This window comes from Moschus berezovskii, chromosome 16 (assembly GCF_049115385.1).
Source record: "Moschus berezovskii isolate FMDL1 chromosome 16, NW_MosBer_1.0, whole genome shotgun sequence".
NCBI classification, from domain to species: domain Eukaryota; kingdom Metazoa; phylum Chordata; class Mammalia; order Artiodactyla; family Moschidae; genus Moschus; species Moschus berezovskii.
In genome coordinates, this window is record NC_142475.1 from 16,058,886 (window position 1) to 16,084,657 (window position 25,772).

The 25,772-nt window shown below is 38.5% G+C and overlaps 1 protein-coding gene across 1 annotated transcript in view; it reads right to left on the reverse strand.

Moving 5' to 3' along the window:
• The window catches only part of STK3 (serine/threonine kinase 3), a 308,548-nt gene that overhangs the window by 77,747 nt on the left and 205,029 nt on the right, over positions 1 to 25,772 (reverse strand). The window contains exon 9 of the mRNA XM_055432459.2: positions 7,372 to 7,564. Coding sequence (XP_055288434.1) covers positions 7,372 to 7,564 — 193 coding nt within the window. The remainder of the gene's footprint in view (positions 1 to 7,371; positions 7,565 to 25,772) is intronic.

A 25,772-nucleotide genomic window follows, 5' to 3' on the forward strand; every position in this document is an offset into this window, starting at 1 on the left:
TACATATATATATATGTAAACCAGGATGTTAGTCCAGAAGCTACTAACATCAGCTTTTTCTGAACATCAGACTCTACTATGAAACAAAGGAGGATACAGTCAACATGGAGACGATCTAGAGGCTATTCAGAAAAAGATTAAAAGCTTAGTAAATAATACCTGCACAAAGGTTAAAGGGAATGAAATTATACAGCCAGAAAAAATCTGAGGATACAATTTAGTAAGTATCCAAGTATACATGAATGGGTCTTGAACAGAAAATGGTGACCAGCTGTTTTCCATCTCCAATGAGGGCAAAATAAAAGGAAATAAACAAATGGAAGCCCAGGATTTTAGTTAAATGGAAGGAATGATTTCCTGTGTGAGTAGTGAGCATTGCAACAACCACTGTGTGTCTATGGAAGCCCTTTCTTCAAAGGGCTTTATAAGAATGACTGGTTGTCATTTGCAAAAGATTAATATTTACGTGTTTGTCTGTGCTCTGTGCTGATAAAAGAGGCACCCTATGGTCAAAACGCCCACACTAATCACATATCATTAAACATTCCACAGAGCAAAAGCACACAGGACAGACCATATGCAGTATCCATAGGTAACTCCAAACCACTGTGGCCACACCTCAACTGAACACCTAGTACCCCTGCAGAGGAAAATAGAGGGTTTCTAACCGCCCAGTGATATGCAGGGTATCTGTACCCAGCTGAAGGTGGGACCTGTAGTCTATTCTACTATTGTCACTTTTATTGCCATGTTATCGGCAAAAGTAATCTTAAAGAGGCATATAAAAATTTTTCATGGAAGAATGGTAAGATCTCTGGAGAGGTGGGAAAGTGATCTACCGACACACTTCCCTATTCTGACTGTTTTTTGGCATCTGAATTTCCATCCTTAGTTATGAATGTTTTTGGTAAAAAAATGTAAATTTGTTTGGGGGGGTGTAAATATTTCAAGAACATAAAACATCATTAAGAATTTTTACACCTGCATATCGGATACTTTGCTGAAATAGGTTTTGGGAGGAAGAAGGAAGGAAAGGGATCTGAACCAGAGTTGAAAGAGAAGATTATTACTAAGCACAGTACAGGACATGGAAGTTATCAGAGCAAATGGTCTCATGCTTACAATTGTGTCCAGAGGCATCCAACGAACTAGAGAGTAGGAACACCTAATGGTGCTTCTTTTCTTGATCTCTTTCCTGAAAGCCTTCTAAATCTATCTAATATCTATTTCTAAAATAAATCCTAAAAACCTAAACCAGGACCTAATTTGCCTTCTCTTACTGTTTAAGTGAAACTACATACATGTTTTTAAAATGAAACAATAAACCATGATTTATTTTTAAAATCACCATGTATTATAGGTATATATAAAGAAGAAATCTAAAAAACACATATTCAATTAAAATCACTTAATCAATATTTAATAACTGATGAATAGCTATGATAACTTAATATAAATAAACATCAAAGGATTCAGAGGTTATTCTTCTACCCATTCTTATTACAATATGGTCTCCATGTACTTCACCATTCAGCTCACTGCCTGGTGAACATGCGCGACCACGTCTCCATCCTTCCTAGATACAACAGGTGAGTTCTAGGCACTGAGGGTACAGTGAGGCTGCTTATTTCTGTCCTAAAAAGTAAGCTGTCAGTCCGAGCTGCACCTCAGAAGTACTTGGAAAGTTTACTGCTTTGGGATGTTGTTATTTTAGAGATGTGTGGGTCTTCCTCTGGCCTGCAGAACCAGCGTCTCCAAGGGGCTACTGCTAAGATGCACATGTGTGAGGTGAGTCACGTGGGCCCAGGAGCAGGGTTTATCTTATAAATCAAGCCTCTGCTCCAGCCTGAAGAGATCTCTTGAGCTCCTGTTTCTGCCTTAGAATGTACTTTTCTTTTCCTCCACTTCATGTCAGTTGCAATTCTAATGGGCTTTCACTCCATAGCTTCACCCCAATTTCTGTAATAAAAAGAAAAAGGTTGAGCTGAGGGCTCAGGCCTAGACCCTATACCACACAATGGGAAATCTTCTCCTTGACAGCATTTTATTATTAAACACAGTGAAAGAAAAATTCTTAGTTTGCTCAGTCATGTCCAACTCTTTGCGACCCCATGGTTTGTAGCCTGCCAGGCTCCTCTGTCCATGGGGATTCTCCAGACAGGAATACTGGATTGGGTTGCCATTCCCTCCTCCAGGGGATCTTCCCGACTGAGGAATCGAACTCAGGTCTCCAGCACTGCAGGCAAATTCTTCACTGTCTAAGCTACCAGGGAAGCCCAACAGTTGGCTAGAACTGAGCAACCACTGACACTGCCTCTGGTGAGCCTTCTCATTGTACGGGCTGGAAAGCTAAACTCTACACTTCCTGTAACACCCTGCACCGAGGGTAAGTGTACTCTCTCACGACTGGGAATGCAAGAAATGAGCCAGAGAACAGGGGCCTGCTATTGCAGCCATTTCCTTCCAGCAGCAGACATGGGACTTTTTTACAACAGCATTCCAGCTCCAGTCATCAGCCTCACAGGTGCTAAAAAGGTAGCTGCAGCCTCAGAGGTAGCTTTCTAATCCCTGAATAGCAACAGGGATTTGATCTCAATCTGTATTAATGAATTCGGCAGTGCCAACGGCAGCCTCTGAATTCACTAGCTTCCTGACTGTAGTAATAGTAGTAGTTCCATAATGGTCACTTTTGTTGGGGTGTGGGAGTCATTCTTGGAGGCCCAGCCTACACAGCCCTCTCTTCCAACCTCTCGGCTGATTTTGTTAATATCCAAAACTCTGACTTAAATCTTTTTGTGTTTGAAATGTGTAGTTTCTGTCCTCCAAAAAATTGACTGACACAAGCCTGTACATGTGTAACTGCTCAACCCTCATAATAAAACCATCAGCTTGGTCATATGACATAGTGTCTACAAGGGTATCACCAAAACCACTGTAAAATACTTTCCTCAAACGATAAAACAGTATCCAAATCTAGCAGTTTCTCTGATCTAGAGGTTTAGCAATGTTGTCAAAAAAGGAAATCAAATTATTCTGGTATGATTTGTTCCCACTAACCTATGCTGACTTATAATAACTCAGGTCTCCTTTCCTAAAGGACTCACAAATATTCTAGACAGCCTGCCCAAGGGGATGTCAGGTTCACTGGCCCACAGTAATAACATGATTTGGGGGTCAAACCTGGGTCTGAATATTGGGTCTATCACTCATCTGCTATGAAATCTTGGACAAGTCGCTTCATGTTCCCAAGTCTCAGTTTCCTTAGTGGCAAATGATAGCGACAACACTATTTACAAAGTCCTTGTGAGAAGTTAATGAGATGATGTTATGTAAAGTCCCAAGCACAATGTTCAGCCCATACTAGACCTGCAATTAATGATAGCTGTGAAAGTGAAAGTGAAGTTGCTCAGTCGTGTCTGACTCTTTGCGACTCCATGGACTGTATGTAGCCCGCCAGGCTCCTCTGTCTATGGAATTTTCCAGGCAAGAATACTGGAGTGGGTTGCCAGCTATAGCCTGAGAAATTTACCTTCTATTCTCTTTTCTGAAAATAAAAAATGAATAAAATAAAATAAAAATTAACTTCATCTTGCTTACATGGCACTTCCCTCATTTTCTCAAAAAAAGACATCAAACTTCACAAACAGTGGCATACAATTCTCTCACCTGCAAGTTATCTCAACACATTACTGATCATACTCTCAGTCAGGAGGTAACAAATCAGCTGAGTGTTCCCTGATGGTTACCTCACCTTGCCATTCAATTTCTTATATGCCAATCCATCCCCAGCTCTGGGAGGCCAGAAAGTTTTGCTGTAGGAACACAGCAGATCTGAACAAGGTAAAAGGCCCCCACTCCTTCTTTGCTGCAAAAGTTTTGCTTTCTAGAGTTACCCACAAAGAAATAACCTCTACTAGTTTACCAATTTAATGACAACAGATTCCTGGCCTGATCCTAATCTATTTCCTCCAGATAAAAAAAAAAAATCCTAAATGTTGATTTCCTTAATGACAACCAACCTGCTTACACTTACTGTCAACCTTGTAATTCCAAATGGCATAGACTAGTCTGGATAAAAGATAATATGTAAGGCAGTAGAAATCTATATGCAAATATTGGCTGATGCCAAATTCTAAAAGACCTGGGTTACTGAGCTGAAGCCTCGACATCCCGTGAGTAATGAGAGCCCAGGGAAGTGGGAACGAGAAGAGGCAGAGCAGGGGAGGGATGATAAGAGTAACGCCGGCACTGCTGGAGGCAAGCACGGAGAGTTCTCTGCACGTGCTCTCCAGGTCTATGCCCATTTAAAAAAAAAAAATTAAATTTTAAATGTTTTCTGTCATTTTCTCCATTTCCCTCAAAAGATCTTTTTAACAACTTTGCTTCCCAGAGTTAAGTCATCACACTTTTAAGAAGTAAGGAAAACAGGCCTATGATTTCTAGCTTCATGGATAAAGGTATAAAAAAGTATGCAGACATAATTTAAACTGTCAAGAATATTAAACTGGGCAACCCTTTTGAAGCTCCAATGGTAAAGGTGATGGAAACCAGAATTTTCAGCATATAACATTGCAGATATTTTAGAAAACTGAAAACTATATAATGCTTTCATCTTTTAGGGAATATATAGATATATAATCTTTTTAGGGAACAAAAATGCTAAGGACACATTACCAAGTGGGGCTTTCATTAACTTTAAACATAACCTAAGAGCTCATACCAACTAATCTGAGACATTTTAAAAAAGATTAACATCATGAGGAAAGACAAAACTAAAACTAATTATGTAGTTTCACGGAAAGTAAGTTCTGCCTCAGTAACTTCTTTACATTCTATCCTATTGCTATATTACAGTATGACAAAACCAGGGGTTACACCAACATCATTTAGCTCAATTTTTGGGTACATAGAAATCCCATATTATATAATGATGTCTAAATTGTGGAAACTTAAAATACAAGGAAAGTTGGCTCATGAGATATAAAACTTGCTCAAGCATATAAAGCAACTACATAAACCACTATCTGCTCCATTTAAAAATGAGCTTTCAATAAAACTTCTGTGACCAAAAAAAAGCATGCTTAAGATATAAAATTATGACATAAACTGAATGTTTACTGTGGTTGTCAAAGCTAAACGTCATTACACAAAACGTGGAAATCTGTTATTTTAAAGCATGCTGCTGCTGCTAAGTCACTTCAGTCGTGTCCGACTCTGTGTGACCCCATAGACGGAAGCCCACCAGGCTCCCCCTTCTCTGGGATTCTCCAGGCAAGAACACTGGAGTGGGTATTTTAAAGCATGAGGTCTGATAAATCATTATAACATATCTCTTCCTTGAAACAGAATAATCTAACATGAATTCGATTCCATAAATACTCATTTTTTAACTACTGTTTAAATGATGATTTTCAACTATATGGACTACATGGGAAAAGTTGTTTATGTAGTTTCATAAGGAGCTCAGTAGCTCTCTGAAGATAGAACGAAGCACTCGATGATCTTACTGGTCTGTTAAGAATCAGAAAACCTGACTTAGAAGAATTTTATTAGCTGTGGAAAATCGATGCTCTCTGCTGATGGGAAGCGTGGTGCAAATGACCTTATCTGTCTTTTCAATCTACAAGGCATATGACTTGTACCCTAACATAAGCTGGTTTTGGAGGCCATGAGACCATCCAGTGTAGTCTGTTAGCGTGTTAAGCATGCAGAAGCCCTATTCTAGTAATATGCTCAGCTAGGAATGCAAGTGTTAGACTGCTTTCCAGGGCAAAGGTTCAGGAAACCCCTCAGCATGGAAGATTAAAAAAAAAAAAAAAGTCACACCCCTTCCCACCCAGCATTAACTATCTGGCAATGTGTTTTCATCCTGTGCTTCACAACCCCCCCTTTCAAAGTATACAACCATAATGGGCTGTGTATACTAAGCAAAGTGAAGAAAGCAATGGCAGTGAGCCAAATGACTTGAAGCTATGAGCTTGTCAAGCAGCCTCCTCATAGGGTGTGTGTGTTGAGAAGGATGGGTTGGAAGGTGAGCAGCAAAAAGAAAGTAGGCAAAAAAACACAAAATTGTTGGAGAGGAAATTCCTACCTATATCCATTTTATACTATCAGCAAATCACTTGACTATAACTTTATAGCTCTATAGCACAAGAAGTCATATATTGCTGCTTTTGTGCCCTCTGGAAGAAGTCCTATGTAATGAAAAACAGCCTGTGCTTAGACTCTGACACTGACCACATATGACTAAGGTAGTGGGGGAAGAAAAAGGTCAGCAGGCATCAAGAGGTGATTAATCTGCTTTTGTCTGTAACTGAGAAATCACAATGTCCTACATCGTTAATTGCAATCTTAAAGAGTCATGTTTATACAAAAAGAAACGCTAGCCTGTGAAAGTATCTCTGTCTTCATCACTCTGTAAGCAAAGGAGATCAGAGAGAATGCTTTAACTGTCCTTCCAGCCCTGCAGAGCCCCTAGCACTGTGCCTCTCACGTGACGAGCAGCAGTAAGTATGCACCAAGCTGAATGTTCTGCCTGAGTATCCGTGCCTCTTGATTCATCTTTCAAGTGTTTCTTCTTTTCCCACCTTAGCCCTTATGTCTTCCCTCAGCTATTCCCCTGTGTTACTGCAGCTTCATTGATAATTTGGACAACATGAAATAATATTATATTGTATTATTTGGGATGGAATTTTAGGTTCTTTTTTAATTGGAAACGCAACTGTGAGGAATTTTTTTATCTCTAGCGTTCTATCTCAAAAATACTTTACAAATTAAATTTTGGATTAGTATCTTTCAATAGAAAAAAGTTCCATAAACCCTCAGTTAAAGAGGAGCGGCTTTCTGCTGTACTAAAAAGAAATTCTGAAAACTTACTTGTGCCATACTCCTCTCATTGTTTCCCCCCCCCAAACTTTAAGCCTTTTATTTTGTATTGGAGGTATAGCAAATTAATAATGTTGTGGTAGTTTCTGGTGACAGCGAAGGGACTCGGCCATACATTTACATGTATTCATTCTCCAAACGCCCCTCTCATGCAGGCTGCCACATAACACTGAGCAGAGTTCCCTGTGCTATACAGCAGGTCCTTGTTGGTTCTCCATTTTGAGTGCAGCAGTATATACACGACCTTCCCAAACTCCCGAGCTATCCCTTCCCCTCTGGCAACCATAAGTTCATCTGCTAAGTCTGTGAGTCTTTCTCTGTTCTGTAAGTTCATTTCTATCATTTCTTTTTAGACTGTTAAATAAAGTCAAGAAACAAAATTTTCCATAACTGGCTGTAACAAGCAACACAGAACTATCCTGGTTTCTGTAGAAGCATATTCTCAAAACAGAAGATTAATATTCAATGGGGGGAAAAGCCACATACTTTTCATAGTTCCATCTTCTTCTTCCTCATCCTCGCTGTTTATAACCATGGTCCCCAGGTCAGACTCTAACATGGTGCTGTTGTGTTCAATCATGGTCTGGGCCCCTTCACTCATCGTGCTTGTGGCCCTCATGGTGCCCACACTTTCCGAGCTCGTCTTCACCATGGTGTGGGAGTCCAGCTCATCCTCATCCTGCAAGCAGAACATAGCAATGAAGGTAGACTTTTCTAACACAGATGGTTAACTTAGAAGAATGTGAGCATTATCATATTTTTAATAATAAAAAATTCTATTACTACTAATTTTCATGTAAGGACATACATACAGTGTTATCCTAAGCGCCAATTATCCAAAATAACCTAAAGAATTCAAAGTAAAGCTTTAGGTAATTAAAACTCAAGCAATAGAAATTGTTTGATGAAACTGAAGGTGGCCAGTTGTTCTTAAAGTAGGATTAAGATAGACAAGGCAGATAATCAACAAAGAATATATAACAAAACAAATAAAAGAGAGCACATTAAAGACAGAATGTGTTGGCGCTATTATAACAGCCTTAATAACGTTTATAACTTTGTACAAAAGCCATTAGCTTTTAAAAAATTATTATAAATATACATAACATAAAATCTACCATCTTAATCATTTTTCACGGCACAATTCTATGGCATTAGGAACATTTACAGTGTCATCCAATCATCAACACCCTATTCCAAAAATGTTTCATTATCTCAAACAGAAATTCTGTACCCATCAAAAACTAACTCCTCATTCCTCCCTTCTCCCAATCCTATTCTACTTTCTGGTAGAAAGTATGGAATCTCTGTTCTATTTTCTCTCACAATGAATTCACCTATTCCAGGCACCTCATATAGGTAGAATCATGTCTTCTGTGTCTGGCTTATTTCATTTAGCAAAATGTTTTCAAAGTTCATCCAAATTGTCCCAGATGTCAGAATTTCATTCCTTTTAAGACTGAATGGTATTTCACTGTGTGTGTGTGTGTGCAAACATGGACACCCCACCACCACCACCTTATGTTTATCCATTCACTTGTTAATGGACATTAAGGTGTTTACACCTTTTGGTTATTATGAATAATGCTCTGAACACTGGTATAAAAGTATCTATAGATACATGGTCCTTGACTTCTGATGGTTCAACTTAGGATTTTTCAATGCTACTACAAGTACAAAAGAGAAACACATTCAGTAGAAACAGTACTTTGAATTCTGAACTTTTCCCAGCCTTAGCAACATTTGGTAGGAGCTACTCTCATGAAGCTCTATGACAGCAGCAGTCAGCCACATGATCGGGAATGTAAAGAACCCGTACATTTACAACCTTTCTGTACCTATAAAACCATTCTGTGTTTCACAGAATGCTATGGTTCAGCACAGCATTCAACAAATTGCATGGGATTCCATACTTTAGTATAAAATAGGCTTTGTGTTAGATGATTTTGCCAAATTGCAGGCTAATCTAAGTGCTCTGAGCAGCTCAGATGGTAAAGCATCTGCTTTCAGTGCAGGAGACCTGGGTTTGATCTCTGGGTTGGGAAGATCCCCTGGAGAAGGAAATGGCAACCCACTCCAGTACTCTTGCCTGGAAAATTCCATGGACAGAGGAGCCTGGTAGGCTACAGTCCATGGGGTTGCAAAGAGTCGGACACGACTGAGCGACTTCACTTCACTTCACTTCAGACTAAGCTACGCTTTTTGGTAGGTTCGGTTCGGTTTGGTTCGGTTCCGTTCCGTCGCTCAGTCGTGTCCGACTCTTTGCGACCCCGTGGACTGTAGCCTACCAGGCTTCTCCGTCCATGGGATTCTCCAGGCAAGAATACTGGAGTGGGTTACCGTTTCCTTCTCCAGGGGATCTTCCTGACCCAGGGATCGAACCCGGGTCTCCCGCATTGGAGGCAGACGCTTTAACCTCTGAGCCACCAGGGAAGTCCTTTTGGTAGGTTAGGTATATTAAATGCATTTTTGACTTAATCATAGTTTCAACTAGCGAGTTACTTAAGACGTAACCTCATCAAACATTAAAGAGGATCTGTATTTGAGTCCCTGTTGTCAATTCTTTTGAGAGCACTTGGAAGTGCAAATTATATCCTTTCCACATTGGCTGCACCATTTTATACTCCAAGAGTGTACAGAGTTGCAACTTCTCCACATTCTCACCAACACTTGTTCCAAGCCCCTCTTTTGCTAACAGACATCCTAATAGATATGTGGTATCTCATTGTGGTTTGATTTACATTTTCCTAAAAACTAGTGATGTTGAGCATCTTTTCATGTGCTTATTGGCCATCTGTATATCTTCTTCCTTTGCTCATTTAGTATTATAGGCTGTTTTTGTTGTCGAGACAAATAAGTTCTTTTTAGGTTCTGGATATCAATCCCTTATCAGATATATGATTTGCAATTATTTTTCTCCATTCTACAGATTGTCTTTTCACTCTCTCGATAGTTTCTGTGACACAAAAATTTCATTTTGATGAAGTCCAAGTTATCTTTTTCTTTTGTTGTCACATCCCAGTCACTGGCTTTTAAATGAAATTCACAGAAGAATCAAGTCAGTGACATAAGTATGAACCAAAAAATGCTCTTTAGAACATTCACCAAAAGATAAACTAGAATAGGGCCACAAAACTAAACTAACAAATTCTGTTTAAGAAACTAAGCCATGTGCTATTTGGAAAAACTTGATCATGCACTGAGATTCATTTATATCTACTTCACTTTAAGTAGAAACAAACAAACAAAACCTAAGTTCTGACAGAAAGTCAAAATGCAAATACTGGCGAACAGGAACATCCACGTTGTTCTCAGCGGTTTGACAGCCTTTCTCTTCCTAAACCTACAGTATAAACTCAGCATTATATCTCAAGTCCTGTGCTCGTCTTTCATGAGCTTCTCTTTGTCATTCTTATGCCTTCAACTATCTTACGTGTTGCAAAGTCGCTTCAGTCGTGTCCGACTCTGTGTGACCCACAGATGGCAGCCCACCAGGCTCCCCCATCCCTGGGATCCTCCAGGCAAGAACACTGGAGTGGGTTGCCATTTCCTTCTCCAATGCATGAAAGTGAAAAGTCAAAGTGAAGTCGCTCAGTCGTGTCTGACTGACTGAGCGACCCCATGGACTGCAGCCTACCAGGCTCCTCCGTCCATGGAATTTTCCAGGCACGAGTACTGGAGTGGGTTGCCATTGCCTTCTCCGATTTTATGTGTTGAGGACTCCCAAATTCTGAAAATCTTCCTGACTTTATTTACTACTCACAAGCTTAACGATGTTTAAAATTGAACAATTTCAAATGAGATCATTTCATCTCCATGGCCCTTCCAGTCTGCCTCCAGCCCCAAAAGCAACCACTGCAAAGCACAGGTATCTTCCTTAGCTATCTGAGAGTAACATTTCAATGTCTTCGTGGGTTTACTCTGTTTCATTCCCTGTATACCAACAGTCAACAAGTTCTTCAAAAAACTGTTCTCAGTTCCGTCTCTTCTTCTCCATTCCCACTGCTCCTGAGTATATCCCTCAACTCATGTCTGGGTAACTGAAGGAAGAGCACCCCGACCTTCTAGAGTCAGACAGATGTTAGCTCAAATCCTAGTTCAAATCACTTACTAGACTTAAGACCTTTGCTTGGTGATTTGGTCACTAAGACGTGTCCGACTCTTATGACCCCATGGACTGTAGCCAACAAGGCTCCTCTGTCCATGGGATTTCCCAAGCAAGAATACTGGGGTGAACTGCCATTTCCTTTTCCGGAGGATCTTCCCGACTCAGGGATCAAACGTGGGTCTCCTGCATCACAGGTGGATTCTTTACCCGCTAAACCACCAGGAAAGCCCTCTTAAGACCTTTTAGTAAAGTTATTTAAATTCTCTGAACTTGGGTTTCTTTCATTGGTGTTATGATGATTAAATGAGAAAAGATATGCCAAATGCTTCCATGCTACTAGGAATAAGGTAGTTTCATCTTCTTTAAAGTCTACATAATACACCAATCTTTCTTGAAAACTACTTGTATTAAGAATCTATAATGGCTCCCAGTTTTTACCTGCACTGAAAGCTAAACAAAGCTGCCTAGATTTTAATGTCCTTGTTATCTTTATATAGTTAACCTATTTTCCCATTGTTCATGTATCATGCAAGAGAGTCAGGCTGACCTCAGCTGAGTCTCTAGCAGCCATAAACTCATATTATGCTATGCTCATTAAGATTTCATCTTTGTTCATGTCTTCTTCACTACCCAGGATGGTATTTCCTCGCTAATTCATTTTAATTAAATCCTATTACCTTCGTGGCTAATTCAGTCTTTATTAATTATTCCCTTTTTCAAACTTTGAGAATTTTTAACCTGCCTTACAGGTTACACTTCTGCATTTAAACTTATGACCTCATACTGTAACTGTTCCATAAAATCTTTTATAAATATAATACCTATGGACAAGAAAGCCTTATAATAACTATTTCTGAATCTACTAAAGTACTCCATTCAGTACCCCATGAAGTGTAAGTATTCATTGTATATTTACTTTTTCACAGAACTGTAAAACCATGAAGCTTTAATAATTCAACCCCTTATTTTATACATAAAAAAACCAAGGCCCACAGAAAGTAAGGGACTTCCCCAAGGTCACATACCTATTTAAAAGTAGAACTGGGACTAAGAAACTAGTTCTTTCATTTCTTAATCCATTATTCCACCAAATACGTGTACCTTATTTACAGTTTTAAATTTTGATCTATTTGAATGTTTAAGGTAGAGGTGCAAGTTTACACTTTTCACAGCTTATGTCACCAGATCTTATGCTGAAAGGGTCCCATACAAATTACTTGTTCCATCCTAGTCAAAGCCACTGTCGTCTCTCAGATATTACAACAACCTCCTAGCCGTTTTCACTTTTTGCCCTCTTTGTTCCCATTAGTCTCCCACATAGCAGGCAGATTGATCCTTTCAAAACACAAATCACATCATGTTACTCTCTGACTCACCAACCCCGCATTTGGCCTCCCGTCACAATTACAAAAAAGCCCAAAATCTTTATCATGGCCAAATGTGATCTGGCCCAGTAACATCTGCCAATCCCATCTCCTATCACATTCCTTCTCACTCACCAAGTTCCAGCCAGCCTGGCCTCCTGTGCTGTTTCTTGAGCATTCGAAGCATGTTCCTCTTCAGCCTTTTAAACTGGCTAATCTCTTAGCCTGGAATGCTCTTCTTTAAGGCAGTTTTATTTTCTGCTTAGCTTAGGTCTCCATTTAGATGCTAGATGTTACCTCTTTAGTGAGGCATTTTCTGACCACCAATCCAAAATTGAAGTCCCCATCAACCTTTTATCCTTCTATAATTTTCATTGCCTGTACATGGCCTTTCTACCATTAGAATCTAAGTTTGATGAAGGCGAAGAAGCCTTCTTTTTCACAGATTAACTCCCAATGCTTAGAACACCTGGTATATAGTAGGGACTTCATACAAATTTATTTAATAAATGAAGTAATTAATATTATTACTTATTACCTCTTATCAAATGAAAAAAGTCTCATAGAGGATACTGCCTTTAAATTAAGTTCTTAAAGGATGAGAAGATTATAATATTTAATGTTGATGTTGTTGTTCAGTTGCCCAGTCATGTCTGATTCTTTGTGACACCATGGACTGGAGCATATATATATATATATATATATATATACACACACACACACACTATTTAATATATGTACATAAAGGCATGCTTAATATTAAACCTTTTTACAACAGAACTACACTTAGACATCCATTCTCAGTTTAGATACCCCAAGCCTGAAATAGGTGCCATATTTTTGTGTTGCTATATCAGCTTTTGTGCTTTCCTACACTGATCATATACTTAGTACACAATACTGTGTACAATAATTGTTGGTATATCTGACTTGTCCAAATCTATTAGACTAAAAAATCTATAAGGGAAGTAATCAGATCTTGTTAACAACTATATATCTGGTATCCATTACAAAGTCTTGTTCTCATTACAAAATCCATTATATTAATATTAAAGCCCTCTTTATGAGGTAGTGCTAAAGCACAGAATGTTATATACAAGGTTCTACCACAGAACTTTATTTAAATCAGCTAGTTATTTAAAACACAGAATGGCTATTAAAGAAACTGGGAGGAAAAATACTGTTAATTAGAATTATTCAGTCGATTATTTATTGAATAGGTATCATCAATGAGTTAAAAGCACTATACTAAGGACTTTTTGGGGGTCACTCCTATTTAATCCTCTTATTAATACTGTGAGACACTGCTGTCCCCATTGTGTAAACGATGAAACTGAAGTTCAAATGGTTTAATAATTTGTCCAGGATCATATAACAATAAGTGGAAAAGCAAGGATTCTAACCAGGTTGTTTGATTCTAAAGCCCAATGGCTAACTTCCAATTTTACATGGCTTTTAATTTATTTACAACATTTCTCGACTCTAGGTTAATTTCTATTATAGGTTAGCTACAGCATGTTTCATTTTGCTAAGTTAAGAGATGAAGAAATTGATATACACATAAGTAAACTAATTTGCATGTGCTAAGTCACTTCAGCCGTGTCCGACTCTTTGCGACCCCAAGGACTATAGCCTGCCAGGCTCCTCTGTTCATAGCATTTTCCAGGCAAGAATAAAGAAGTGGGGGTTGCCATGCCCTCCTCCAGGGGATCTTCCTGGCACAGGGATCAAATCCCCATCTCTTATGTCTCCTGCACTGCAGACAGGTTCTTTACCACTAGTGCCACCAGGGAAGCCCAAACTAATTTGCACTTTGGTCAGAAAGTTAACAAAAAAGGTTGAGATTTACTCTTTTCAGCAGATTCCACTAAGGAGGGAAGAAAAAAGTTGATTTTCTACCAGTCCTTTTAAAAAATGTACTGCTAGTTTAACATCTTATTTTACTGTGGTTGCAACCAGTTAATTCCCAAAATACTAAGCTAAATCTATTTTTATATGTGTGAGTCATTTATCTCTCATTCTTGTAAGATTCAGTACTGTGACCATTAAATTTAATAAGAAACATAACATCTGGTTGATGTGAAATAATACTTTGAAATCTTTCTATATTCTACATCAGAATTGAATCCATGCTGAGATAATGAAGCTTGCATCTCTGGATTCACATAACTGGCTTAGATAACCTAAAAAATTATAAAAACACTGAATCAAGTTTGGAAGGGATAGGTTTTACTGCATATTACTTGCACTTACATAGTCACTTTGCTAAAGGATGCTAAACCAATTTACAAACTGACAGTAAAAGAAAAAAAAATGAGCAATCAAGTCACTAATGAGAGGGTGGCATCCAAACAGTAAATAATAAAGTACAGAAGGAATGAGAAGTTGTTTCTTTATGAAATTAGAAAACTCAAATACTAATAATTTGGTGATGGTGCTGAAAACTTTTCAGTAACACGTTTTACTTTTCTAAATCATTAACTCAAATTATTCCCGATCTTTTAGATGGCTATTAAAATTTCATTTGATTCTTTTAACATTTTCATAATAAAACAGCTATTTATAATGTTTTTCCAAAGTTACACTTCATTTATATACACTCTGCTATTTCTTACAAGAGCAAAGCAGAAGGAAAACATGTTGATACTTTATAGAAAAAGGTCTGCAGAGCAGATGCCTCCCCACTGCAGAGCGCCGCCAATTCCAGTAAGGAATACAATAGCATTTTCAATCAGTGGTCATCATGTGCCAGGAATGCAAAACAGAGTACTGACGATAATCCAGGTTATGAATCACAAAATCCACATGGAATACAAATATTTGAAAACATTATTAGGAAATCCTACTCCACTGCTGAGACAGATTTATGCAATAATGGTCTGAGAAATAATCAGAGCCACTGCACTAGTTGTCTTTACATTTGTAGTATCTTCTACCTTAAAAAAATTTTCTAAATATTCAGCTACTATCTGACTGATTTAAAGGATATTAACACAAACATTTTAGAAAGCATTTGTCACTTCTAACACAGATAAGACTACTCTTAGATAAATGGGTGTCTTTTTAATTTGCAATATTCTAATTATTTTATTTCTCTCCTTGAAATGATATTAAATTCTTTATTACCTATACAATTCTATAACATTATGTTATCAGTACAGAACTTATCTTAGTGGCACTGATTCAATTAGATACTCCTGTTGAGTTTTCAGGACTTCCCCAGTGGCTCAGCAGTAAAGAATCTGCCTGCAATGCAGGAGATGCAGGTTTGATCCCTGGATCAGGAAGATCCCCCAGAAGAGGGCACAGCAACCCACTCCCGTTTTGTTGCCTGAAGAATCCCTTGTCCTGAAGGACAAGGAGCATGGTGGGCTGCAGTCCATGGGGTTGCATTGAGTTTGCATACTACTACAGCATGAGAAAGATTAATTTTCAGGAAAAAAAAAAAGAATGTGATGAAAGAAATTAAAGACGCAAACAGATGGATAGATATACCATGTTCTTGGATTGGAAGAATCAATATTGTGAAAATGACTATACTACCCAAAGCAATCTACAGATTCAATGCAATCCCTATCAAATTACCTATGGTATTTTTCACAGAATTGTTTACATTCTGTGTAAAAATTGTAAAATAGAACAAAATATTCTACAATTTGTACGGAAACACTAAAGATCCTGACTAGCCACAGCATTCTTGAGAAAAGACAGTCTCTTGAATAAGTGGTGCTGGGAAAACTGGACAGCTACATGTAAAAGAATGAAACACCCCCTAAAACCACACACAAAAATAAACTCAAAATAGTTTAAAGACCTAAATGAAAAAAAAATAAATAAAGACCTAAGTGTTAGACCAGATACTATAAAATTCTCAGAGGAAAACATAGGCAAAAATTCTCTGACCTAAGTCGCAGCAAGATCTTTTCTGACCTACCTCCTCGAGTAACGAAAGCAAAAATAAACAAAGGAGACCAAATTAAAATAAAAGCTCCTGCACAGCAAAGGAAACCATACACAAGACAAAAAGACGGCACTCAGAATGGGAGAAAATATTTGCAAGTGAAGCAACAAAGAATTAATCTCTAAAATACACAAACAGCTCATGTAGCTCAATGAAAAAAAAAAAAAAAACACAACAAAACAACCCAATCAGAAAACGGGCAAAAGACCTAAAGAGACATTTCTCCAAAGACAACATACAGATGGCCAACAAACATATGAAAAAATGTTCAACATCACTAATTACTAGCGAAATGTAAATCAAAACTACAATGAGGTATCACTTCACACCAGTCAGAATGGCCATCATCAAAAAGTCTACAAACAATAAATGCTGGAGAGGGGTATAGAGAAAAGGGAATCCTCTTACACTGCTGGTGGAAATCTAAATTGATATAGTCACTAGGGATGGTGGTTTCTTAGAAAACTAAAAATATAACTACCATGTGATCCAATAATCCCACTACTGGGTATATACTCAGAGAAAACTGTAATTCAAAAAGATACATACACCCCAAAGTTCACTGCAGCAATATTCACAATAGCCAGGACATGGAAGCAATCTAGATGCCCATCAACAGTGGAATGGATAAAAAAAGATGTGGTACATATATACAATGGAGTATTACTCAGACATAAAAAGGAATGAAACTGTGTCACGTGCAGAGATGTGGATGGCTCTAGAGACTGTTATACAGAGTATAATGTCAGAAAAAGAAAAACAAATACCATATATTAACATATATATGTGGAATCTAGAAAATTTGCAAAGCAGAAACAGAGACACAGACATAGAGAACAGACATATGGATACCCAGGGGGCAAAAGGGTGGGATGACCTGGGAGACTGGGATCGACATACATGCAACACTATGTACAAAAAATATAACTAACGAGAACCTACTGCATAGCACAGGGAACTCAATCTGGTGCTTTGTGGTGACCCAAATAGGAAGGAAATTCAAAAAAGAGGGCATATAGGTAAACATAGGGCTGTTGTACAGCAGAAACTGACAGAGCAGTGTAAAGCATCTAAACTCCAATTTAAAAAAAGTTAACTACAATAGGGGTACTTTTTCTGCCCCCTTCTGATGTCTATGTCAGAAGCTTTCTCTATCTCCTTTATACTGTAATAAAACTTTATTACACAAAAAATAAAAAAAATTAACTACAATATTATGAACCTAAAGAGGCCAAACTGACTTTAAAGAAAAAATTGTAAAAGATTCTAATTCGAATAGATGAATACAGATAATGAAATAGATAATGCCAGTTATATGTAAGCAAAAAAAAAAAAAAAAGACAATGGAATTTCCTACTTCGGCACATGACAGAGGCACTGAAATCTAATAACTAACTTGTGGTGAAAGATTCAAATAAGAAATCAACACGGCATGTGCAGTGCAACTTCAAGGAAATGAGCGTAAAATTGGGGAAACCTGTGGCAAGGATCTTTTACTTTTCTCCCCATGCAGAACTAAGCCAGAGCTTGTGCTTACATGCTAACCTGTGTCACCAAATAAATTTTAATCATTCTTGACTTAGAAAAGGCAAAAATCAAAGGGAACTCTTGCGCAGTTGCTTGTATGCCTCATACCATGGAAGAGTCCTGTGTACTGTTAAAGATACTCTGCACTAGGGCCAGGTGAAACTCCTGATGTGACCAAACAGGGCATGCATTCCCTTTACATTCCACTTCAAAATATGACAAGGCTAGCACTTATTCGTTGCTTCTGTTATCCGCACATCTGCAGTGTCCACTGTTTCTGGGTTACAAGTGCAAGAGTACACAGTAGGAGGAACTGGCTAACTCTGGTCTCGTTTCGTACCACATTTAACCCAACTGAGCTAAGAACTACTGAGAAAACATCAGAAATATTCCCCTTCAAATCACTGCCCTTCAATGCCTGACAGGTTGGGGAAAAAGTCATAAATTGATATTCACCCATTAAATATTGCTGAGACGTAACAGTATCTGGAAATCTGTACCAAGAAGGAACTTGCTTCCCACCGCTGTAAGTAGGTGGTCCTTCTACTTCACTGCAAAAGCAGCAGCACAAGAGCTTATACAGCTGCTTCCTTTGACGTATCTGTCTTTAACAAACAGAAATGTCTGCCTTCATGGATCCTAGCTTTTTGTATGTTCACGGGCATGTTTTAAAGTTACATCAAAGCTTTCAGGATCTCCAAAAGTCATAAAAGACTTGTTCATCAGCACAACAAGCAGAAATGGTGAGAAGGCGTGTGGGCAGGACTTCAGAGGCTCCCTGATGCAAGACGGTACAAGTTCCTGGCATTGTATTAAAAGCTTTCAAACACAAGATTATCTTACATCCCCTGTGCACAATACTGATATATCATAGAGTAAATTAAAAAGTAATAGCAACCTTAACCATGACTTCTCTCTTTTCTCCCACAGCCAAAAGCACGTCAAAGGATGAACAAAATATACAGATTATAAAATCAAATATTTTAAGATGAAAGAACTTCTTTAAAAACTGTTGTTACGAGCTGTTTATTAAAAATCCACAAGAGGGCACCAAAGACAAAAGGCTAGAACAAATTCCATTAATTTGTGATTTACACACATAAAACAAGTTTATAAAATAGGTTATTTACTAACATACTATCAGTATCTTTCAGAAAGACTACTGGCCACTGATTTTTTAAAAACCTGATATAGTTTAAAATACTATCACCACTGCCATGTTGTTTTTTACATAAGCAGTATTTATGTTTCTCAAAGGACATATCTATATTCATTAATACATTCAGTAATCTATATACATATCTACATGCAGTAATCTCCCCAGTGACTTGCATAAAACAGTAGGCGTTTGGGAAACACTTGCTGACTCTACAAAATTGACAGAAACATACAACAGGAAATATCAAGTACTCATACCACTTTGTCATTGCATTCTAAATTATGTTTATATAAAAAGAAAACAGAACTTAGAACAGAACTAATTTGTCTTTGAAAATAATGTCTTTTTCTCATCTTTTCTTTCTCCTACTCTTTTTCTGCTCTACTAGGATAGTTCTTAGCAATAATCAGAAACTTTAGTAAATACTTAACAAAAGAAATCGCTTTTATAAACTCAGAAATGATAACATTATAAAATGACTTTAAGAAATCAGCTTCCAAAACATACAATTTAGAAGAAAACTGTTTGAATCACAACAAAATAACAATATTAATTTTAGCATGCAGTTTACATTACTGAAAATGCTGATACAAATGACATTATGGGGCAGAGAAATGTCAAGTCAGGGCAGCAAGAACAAGGAGTTCCCCCCAAACCACATATTTATGACATGGCTGACTTATGTACTGCTCCAGAAATACTTCATGTGCCAGGACATACCTGATTATTTTTAAATGTAGATACTTTCGGTGTTGATGATAATCTTGTGGCATTATGCCAAATAATACGGGGTAAAGTCAGTTAAAATCCATTACAAAGAATTCTGCACATATATTTATTGACTTGATAAATCTGAAAGTATTTGTAAGCACTTACTATGTGCCAGGCAGTATGCTAAGATACAGTCTTTGTCTTTGAGAAATGCATAGGTTAGTGGAGAAAATTAGGAAGTAGACAAATGTAAATACAGTGATTTAAGCATTTGTACAGAGCGAAACACAGGATACCATCGGAGCACAGAGGAGCATTTTAATTTCAAGATCAGTTGGATAAATGCCTAGGACCGCAACTGGTAGATCTCACGGTATGTTTAGCTTTATAAGAAACTGTCAGACTCTCTACCAGTGTTACACCATTTATGCTTTTCCACCAACAATGAATGAGAGTTTCTGGTGCTGGGCTTGTTCACCAGAACTTAGTATTGTCAGGTTGTTGTTGTTTTTTTTCCATTTTAGACATTCTAACAAGTATTTAGTGGCATCTCATGGTTGGTGTAACTTGCAGTTCCTGATGAAAAAAGGTTTTGGGCATCTTTTCATATGCTTTTTTGACATTTATGATCTTTGACAAGGTGTCTGTTCAGCAATTTCCCCCATTTTTTAGATTGTATTATTTCTTTATTGTCGATTTTTAAGGAGCTCGTGTATTTTGGACACAAGTCCTTCCAAATAAGGTAGTGCTTTGCAAATATTTTCTCAGACTATGGCTTATCTCTCCATTTTCCTAATGGGGTCTGTCACAGTGCAGAAGCTTTAGTTTTAATATCACCAGTTTTGGTTTTTTTCCCCCATCGATCTTGCTTTTGGTGTTTTAACTCAAAACCTAACTAAAGGTAACATCGATTTTATCCTATGATTTCTTCCAGAAGTTTTCTGGTTTTCGATTCAGTTAAATTGCTCACTCATGTCTGACTCTTTGAGACCCCATGAACCACAGCACGTCAGACGTCCCTGTCCATCACCAACTCCCAGAGTCCACCCAAACCCATGTCCATGAGTCGGTGATGCCATCCAACCATCTATCTCATCCTCTGTCGTCCCCTTCTCCTCCTGCCCTCAATCTTTACCAGCATCAAGATCTTTTCAAATGAGCCAGGTCTTCGCATCAGGTGGCCAAAGTATTGGAGTTTCAGCATCAATATCAGTCCTTCCAATGAACACCCAGGACTGATCTCCTTTAGGATGGACTGGTTGGATCTCCTTGCAGTCCAAGGGACTCTCAAGAGTCTTCTCCAACACCACAGTTCAAAAGCACCAATTCTTCTGCGCTCAGCTTTCTTTATAGTTCAACTCTCACATCCATACATGACCAATGGAAAAACCATAGCCTTGACTAGACGGAACTCTGTTGGCAAAGAAATGTCCTGCTTTTTAATATGCTGTCTAGGTTGGTCATAACTTTCCTTCCAAGGAGTAAGCGTCTTTTAATTTCATGGCTGCAGTCACCATCTGCAGTGATTTTGGAGCCCAGAAAAATAAAGTCTGACACTGTTTCCACTGTTTCCCCATCTATTTGCCATGAGTGATGGGACCAGATGCCATGATCTTAGTTTTCTGAATGTTGAGCTTTAAGCCCACTTTTTCACTCTCCTCTTTCACTTTCATCAAGAGGCTCTTTAGTTCTTCACTTTCTGCCATAAGGGTGGTGTCATCTGCATATCTGAGGTTATTGATATTTCTCCCGGCAATCTTGATTCCAGCTTGTGCTTCTTCCAGCCCAGCGTTTCTCATAATGTACACTGCATAGAAGTTAAATAAGTAGGGTGATAATATACAGTACTGACGTACTCCTTTTCCTATTTGAAACCAGTCTGTTGTTCCATGTCCAGTTCTAACTGTTGCTTCCTGACTCGCATACAGATTTCTCAAGAGGAAGGTAAGGTGCTCTGGTATTCCCATCTCTCTAAGAATTTTCTGGCTTTACATGTTAAATATTAAGGTCTATGATCTATTTCAAGTTAATTTTTGGGAAAGCCTTGAGGTATATGTCTAGGTCCTTTCCCCCACCCCACCCCCAATATAGACATCAAGTTGTTCCAGCACCCTTGAAGAGATTATTCTTTCTCTATCCAGGTGCCTTTGTGGACTTTCCAAAGGTCAGCTGATTATATTTGTGTGGGTTTGTTTCTGAGCCCTCTATTTTGTTTCATTGATTTATCACTGATAATACATGTCTGTTCTTTTTCTAACACCACACTGTCTTGATTATTTTAATTTTACAGACATCTGTAAATTGGAGTCTTCAAACTAATTTTTCTTATTCATTATTGTATTGGATGTTCTAGGCCTTTTGCCTTTCCAAGTTATCTTTAGAATCATTTTGTTCGGCATTTACATGTTAGCTTGCTAGAATTTTTATTGTGGATGAACTGAATCTATACATTAAGAAGAAATGATATCTTAACCACATTTTGAGTCTTTTAATCTGTGAACATGGACTGTTTCTCAGGTTTTTTTAGAACTTTGCTTTCTTAAATCAGTGCACACAGATTCTGTACATATTTTGTCAGACTTAAGTAATTCTTTTTTATTTCTTTTGTTAAAAATATTTTTCAAAATTTCCAAATTCCAGTTACTTACTGCTGGTAAACAGAAAGCAAATGAATATTTTACACTGCCCCTGTATCTGTGACTTCACTCAGTTCAGTTCAGTCCGACTCTTTGCGACCCCATGAATCGCAGCACGCCAGGCCTCCCTGTCCATCACCAACTCCCAGAGTCCACCCAAACTCATGTCCATCGAGTCGATGATGCCATCCAACCATCTCAACCTCTGTTGTCCCTGTCTCCTTCTGCCCCCAATCCCTCCCAGCATCAGAGTCTTTTCCAGGGAGTCAACTCTTCACATGAGGTGGCCAAAGTATTAGAGTTTCAGCTTTACCATCAATCCATCCAATGAACAGCCAGGACTGATCTCCTTTAGGATGGACTGGCTGGATCTCCTTGCAGTCCAAGGGACTCTCAAGAGTCTTCTCCAGCACCACAGTTCAAAAGCATCAATTCTTCAGTGATCAGCTTTCTTCACAGTCCAACTCTCACATCCATACATGACCACGGGAAAAACCATAGCTTTGACTGACAGACCTTGGTTGGCAAAGTAATGTCTCTGCTTTTTAATATGCTATCTAGGTTGGTCATAACTTTCCTTCCAAGGAGTAAGCGTCTTTTAATTTCATGGCTGCAGTCACCATCTACAGTGATTTTGGAGCCCCAAAAAATAAAGTCTGACACTGTTTCCACTGTTTCCCCATCTATTTCTCATGAAGTGATGGGACCAGATGCCATGATCTTAGTTTTCTGAATGTTGAGCTTTAAGCCAACCTTTTCAACTCTCCTCTTTCACTTTCATCAAGAGGCTTTTTAGTTCCTCTTCACTTTCTGCCATAAGGGTGGTGTCATCTGCATATCTGAGGTTATTGATATTTCTCCCGGCAATCTTGACTCCAGCTTGTGCTTCTTCCAGCCCAGCGTTCCTCATGATGTACTCTGCATAGAAGTTAAATAAGCAGGGTGACAATATACAGCCTTGACGTACTCCTTTTCCTATTTGGAACCAGTCTGTTGTTCCATGTCCAGTTCTGACTGTTGCTTCCTGACCTGCATACAGGTTTCTCAAGAGGCAGGTCAGGTGGTCTGGGATTCCCATCTCTTTCAGAATTTTCCACAGTTTATTGTGATCCACACAGTCAAAGGCTTTGGCCTAGTCAGTAAAGCAGAAATAGATGTTTTTCTGGAACTCTCTTGCTTTCTCCATGATCCAGCGGATGTTGGCAATTTGATCTCTGGTGCCTCTGCCTTTTCTAAAACTAGCTTGAACATCTGGAAGTTCACGGTTCACGTATTGCTGAAGCCTGACTTGGAGAATTTTGAGCGTGACTTTACTAGCATGTGAGATGAGTGCAACTGTGCGGTAGTTTGACCTATTTGGCATTGCCTTTCTTTGGGATTGGAATGAAAACAGACCTTTTCCAGTCCTGTGGCCATTGTCGAGTTTTCCAAATTTGCTGGGATATTGAGTGCAACACTTTCACAGCATCATTTTTCAGGATTTGAAATAGCTCAATTGGAATTCCATCACTTCCACTAGCTTTGTTTGCAGTGATGCTTTCTAAGGCCCACTTGACTTTACATTTTAGGATGTCTGGCTCTAGGTGAGTAATCACACCATCGTGATTATCTGGGTCGTGAAGATCTTTTTTTGTACAGTTCTCCTGTGTATTCTTGCATTTCTTCTTAATATCTTCTGCTTCTGTTAGGTCTGTACCATTTCTGTCCTCTATCGAGTCCATCTTTGCATGAAATGGTCCCTTGGTATCTCTAATTTTCTTGAAGAGATCTCTAGTCTTTCCCATTCTGTTGTTTTCCTCTATTTCTTTGCATTGATCGCTGAGGAAGGCTTTCATATCTCTCCTTGCTATTCTTTGGAACTCTGCCTTCAGATGCTTATATCTTTCCTTTTCTCCTTTGCTTTTCGCTTCTCTTCTTTTCACAGCTATTTGTAAGGCCTCCTCAGACAGCCATTTTGCTTTTTTGCATTTCTTTTCCGTGGGGATGGTCTTGATCCCTGTCTCCTGTACAATGTCATGAACCTCAGTCCATAGTTCATCAGGCACTCTATCAGATCTAGTTCCTTAAATCTATTTCTCACTTCCACTGTATAATCATAAGGTATTTGATTTAGGTCATATCTGAATGATCTAGTGGTTTTCCCTACTTTCTTCAATTTCAGTCTGAATTTGGCAATAAGAGTTCATGATCTGAGCCACAGTCAGCTACCGGTCTTGTTTTTGCTGACTGTATAGAGCTCCTCCATCTTTGGCTGCAAAGAATATAATCAATCTGATTTTGGAGTCTTCACTATATTCACTTATTATATAGTTCCAGGAGATTTTTTTGTTGGTTCTTCAAAATTTCCTAAAGAATCGTGTCTATGCAGGTCTTTTCAGTCAGTCACATGATCCCTTTCTTCTAGGGCCTTTCTCCTGAGTATAAAAATTTAGTAATATTCTGACCATTAAACAACTAAAGGAAAAACGACAAGTTATTCATAACCAGACTTCTTGATAGGGTAGTCAGAGCCTTTGCTTCTTTCCTTCATCATGTTCTCTCTCCATCTCATATCATACTGAGGCTGAAGTACTCTTTACAGGGCAACTTTCTGGGTAAGATGAGATCATTTAGAACCTATTTAATTTGAGGTGTCCATGGGTCATCCAAGTCTTTCTGGAGCAGGCAGGAGAGTATGCATTTTTTGAACCCTAAGGGAGAGCTCAGGCAGTTAGGGAATCAATAGACTTTCTGCATCTGGTGATTAAACCTTAAGCAAAAGTGGGATTGCTCAAAAAGTCTTTAAAGAAAAACATCGGCTGCAGTTTCTGCTGAGACCACTTCTTAGGTCGCCCTCATTAGTCTGATAACCCTTCTCCCTCAGGAGGCATTTCAGCCTTTGACGCCTCTGGAAAGGGACAACCTTTCATGGCAAGAAAGATTTCCTCCAAGGCTCTGGTCTGTTGGTGTTGTTGTTCAGTTGCTAAGTTGGGACCCCATGGACTGCAGCAGGCCAGGCTTCTCTGTCTTTCACTATCTCAATGGAGTTTGATCAAACTCGTGTTCACTGAAATATTTGGTAGAATGTCTAAAGTGCCAAAAAAAAAAAAAAAAAAAACCCACCCCGCAAAACCTGACAATACTAAGTGCTGGTGAGCACGCTCAGGAACCAAAACTCTCATCTGCTGGTGAACATGCAACACTGGTGTAACACTGTTAGAGAACATGGCAGTGTTTTACAAAGCTAAACAGACCATAGGATCTACCAATGACAGTCCTCAGGCATTTTACCCAACTGATCTGAAAATTTCCATCCACACAAAAGCCGGTATGAAAATGTTTACAGCCACTTTATTCATGCCAAAAGTTAGAAACGACCAAGATATCCTTCAATACATGAATGGATAAACAAATTGCGGTACATCCAAGCAAAGGAATATTG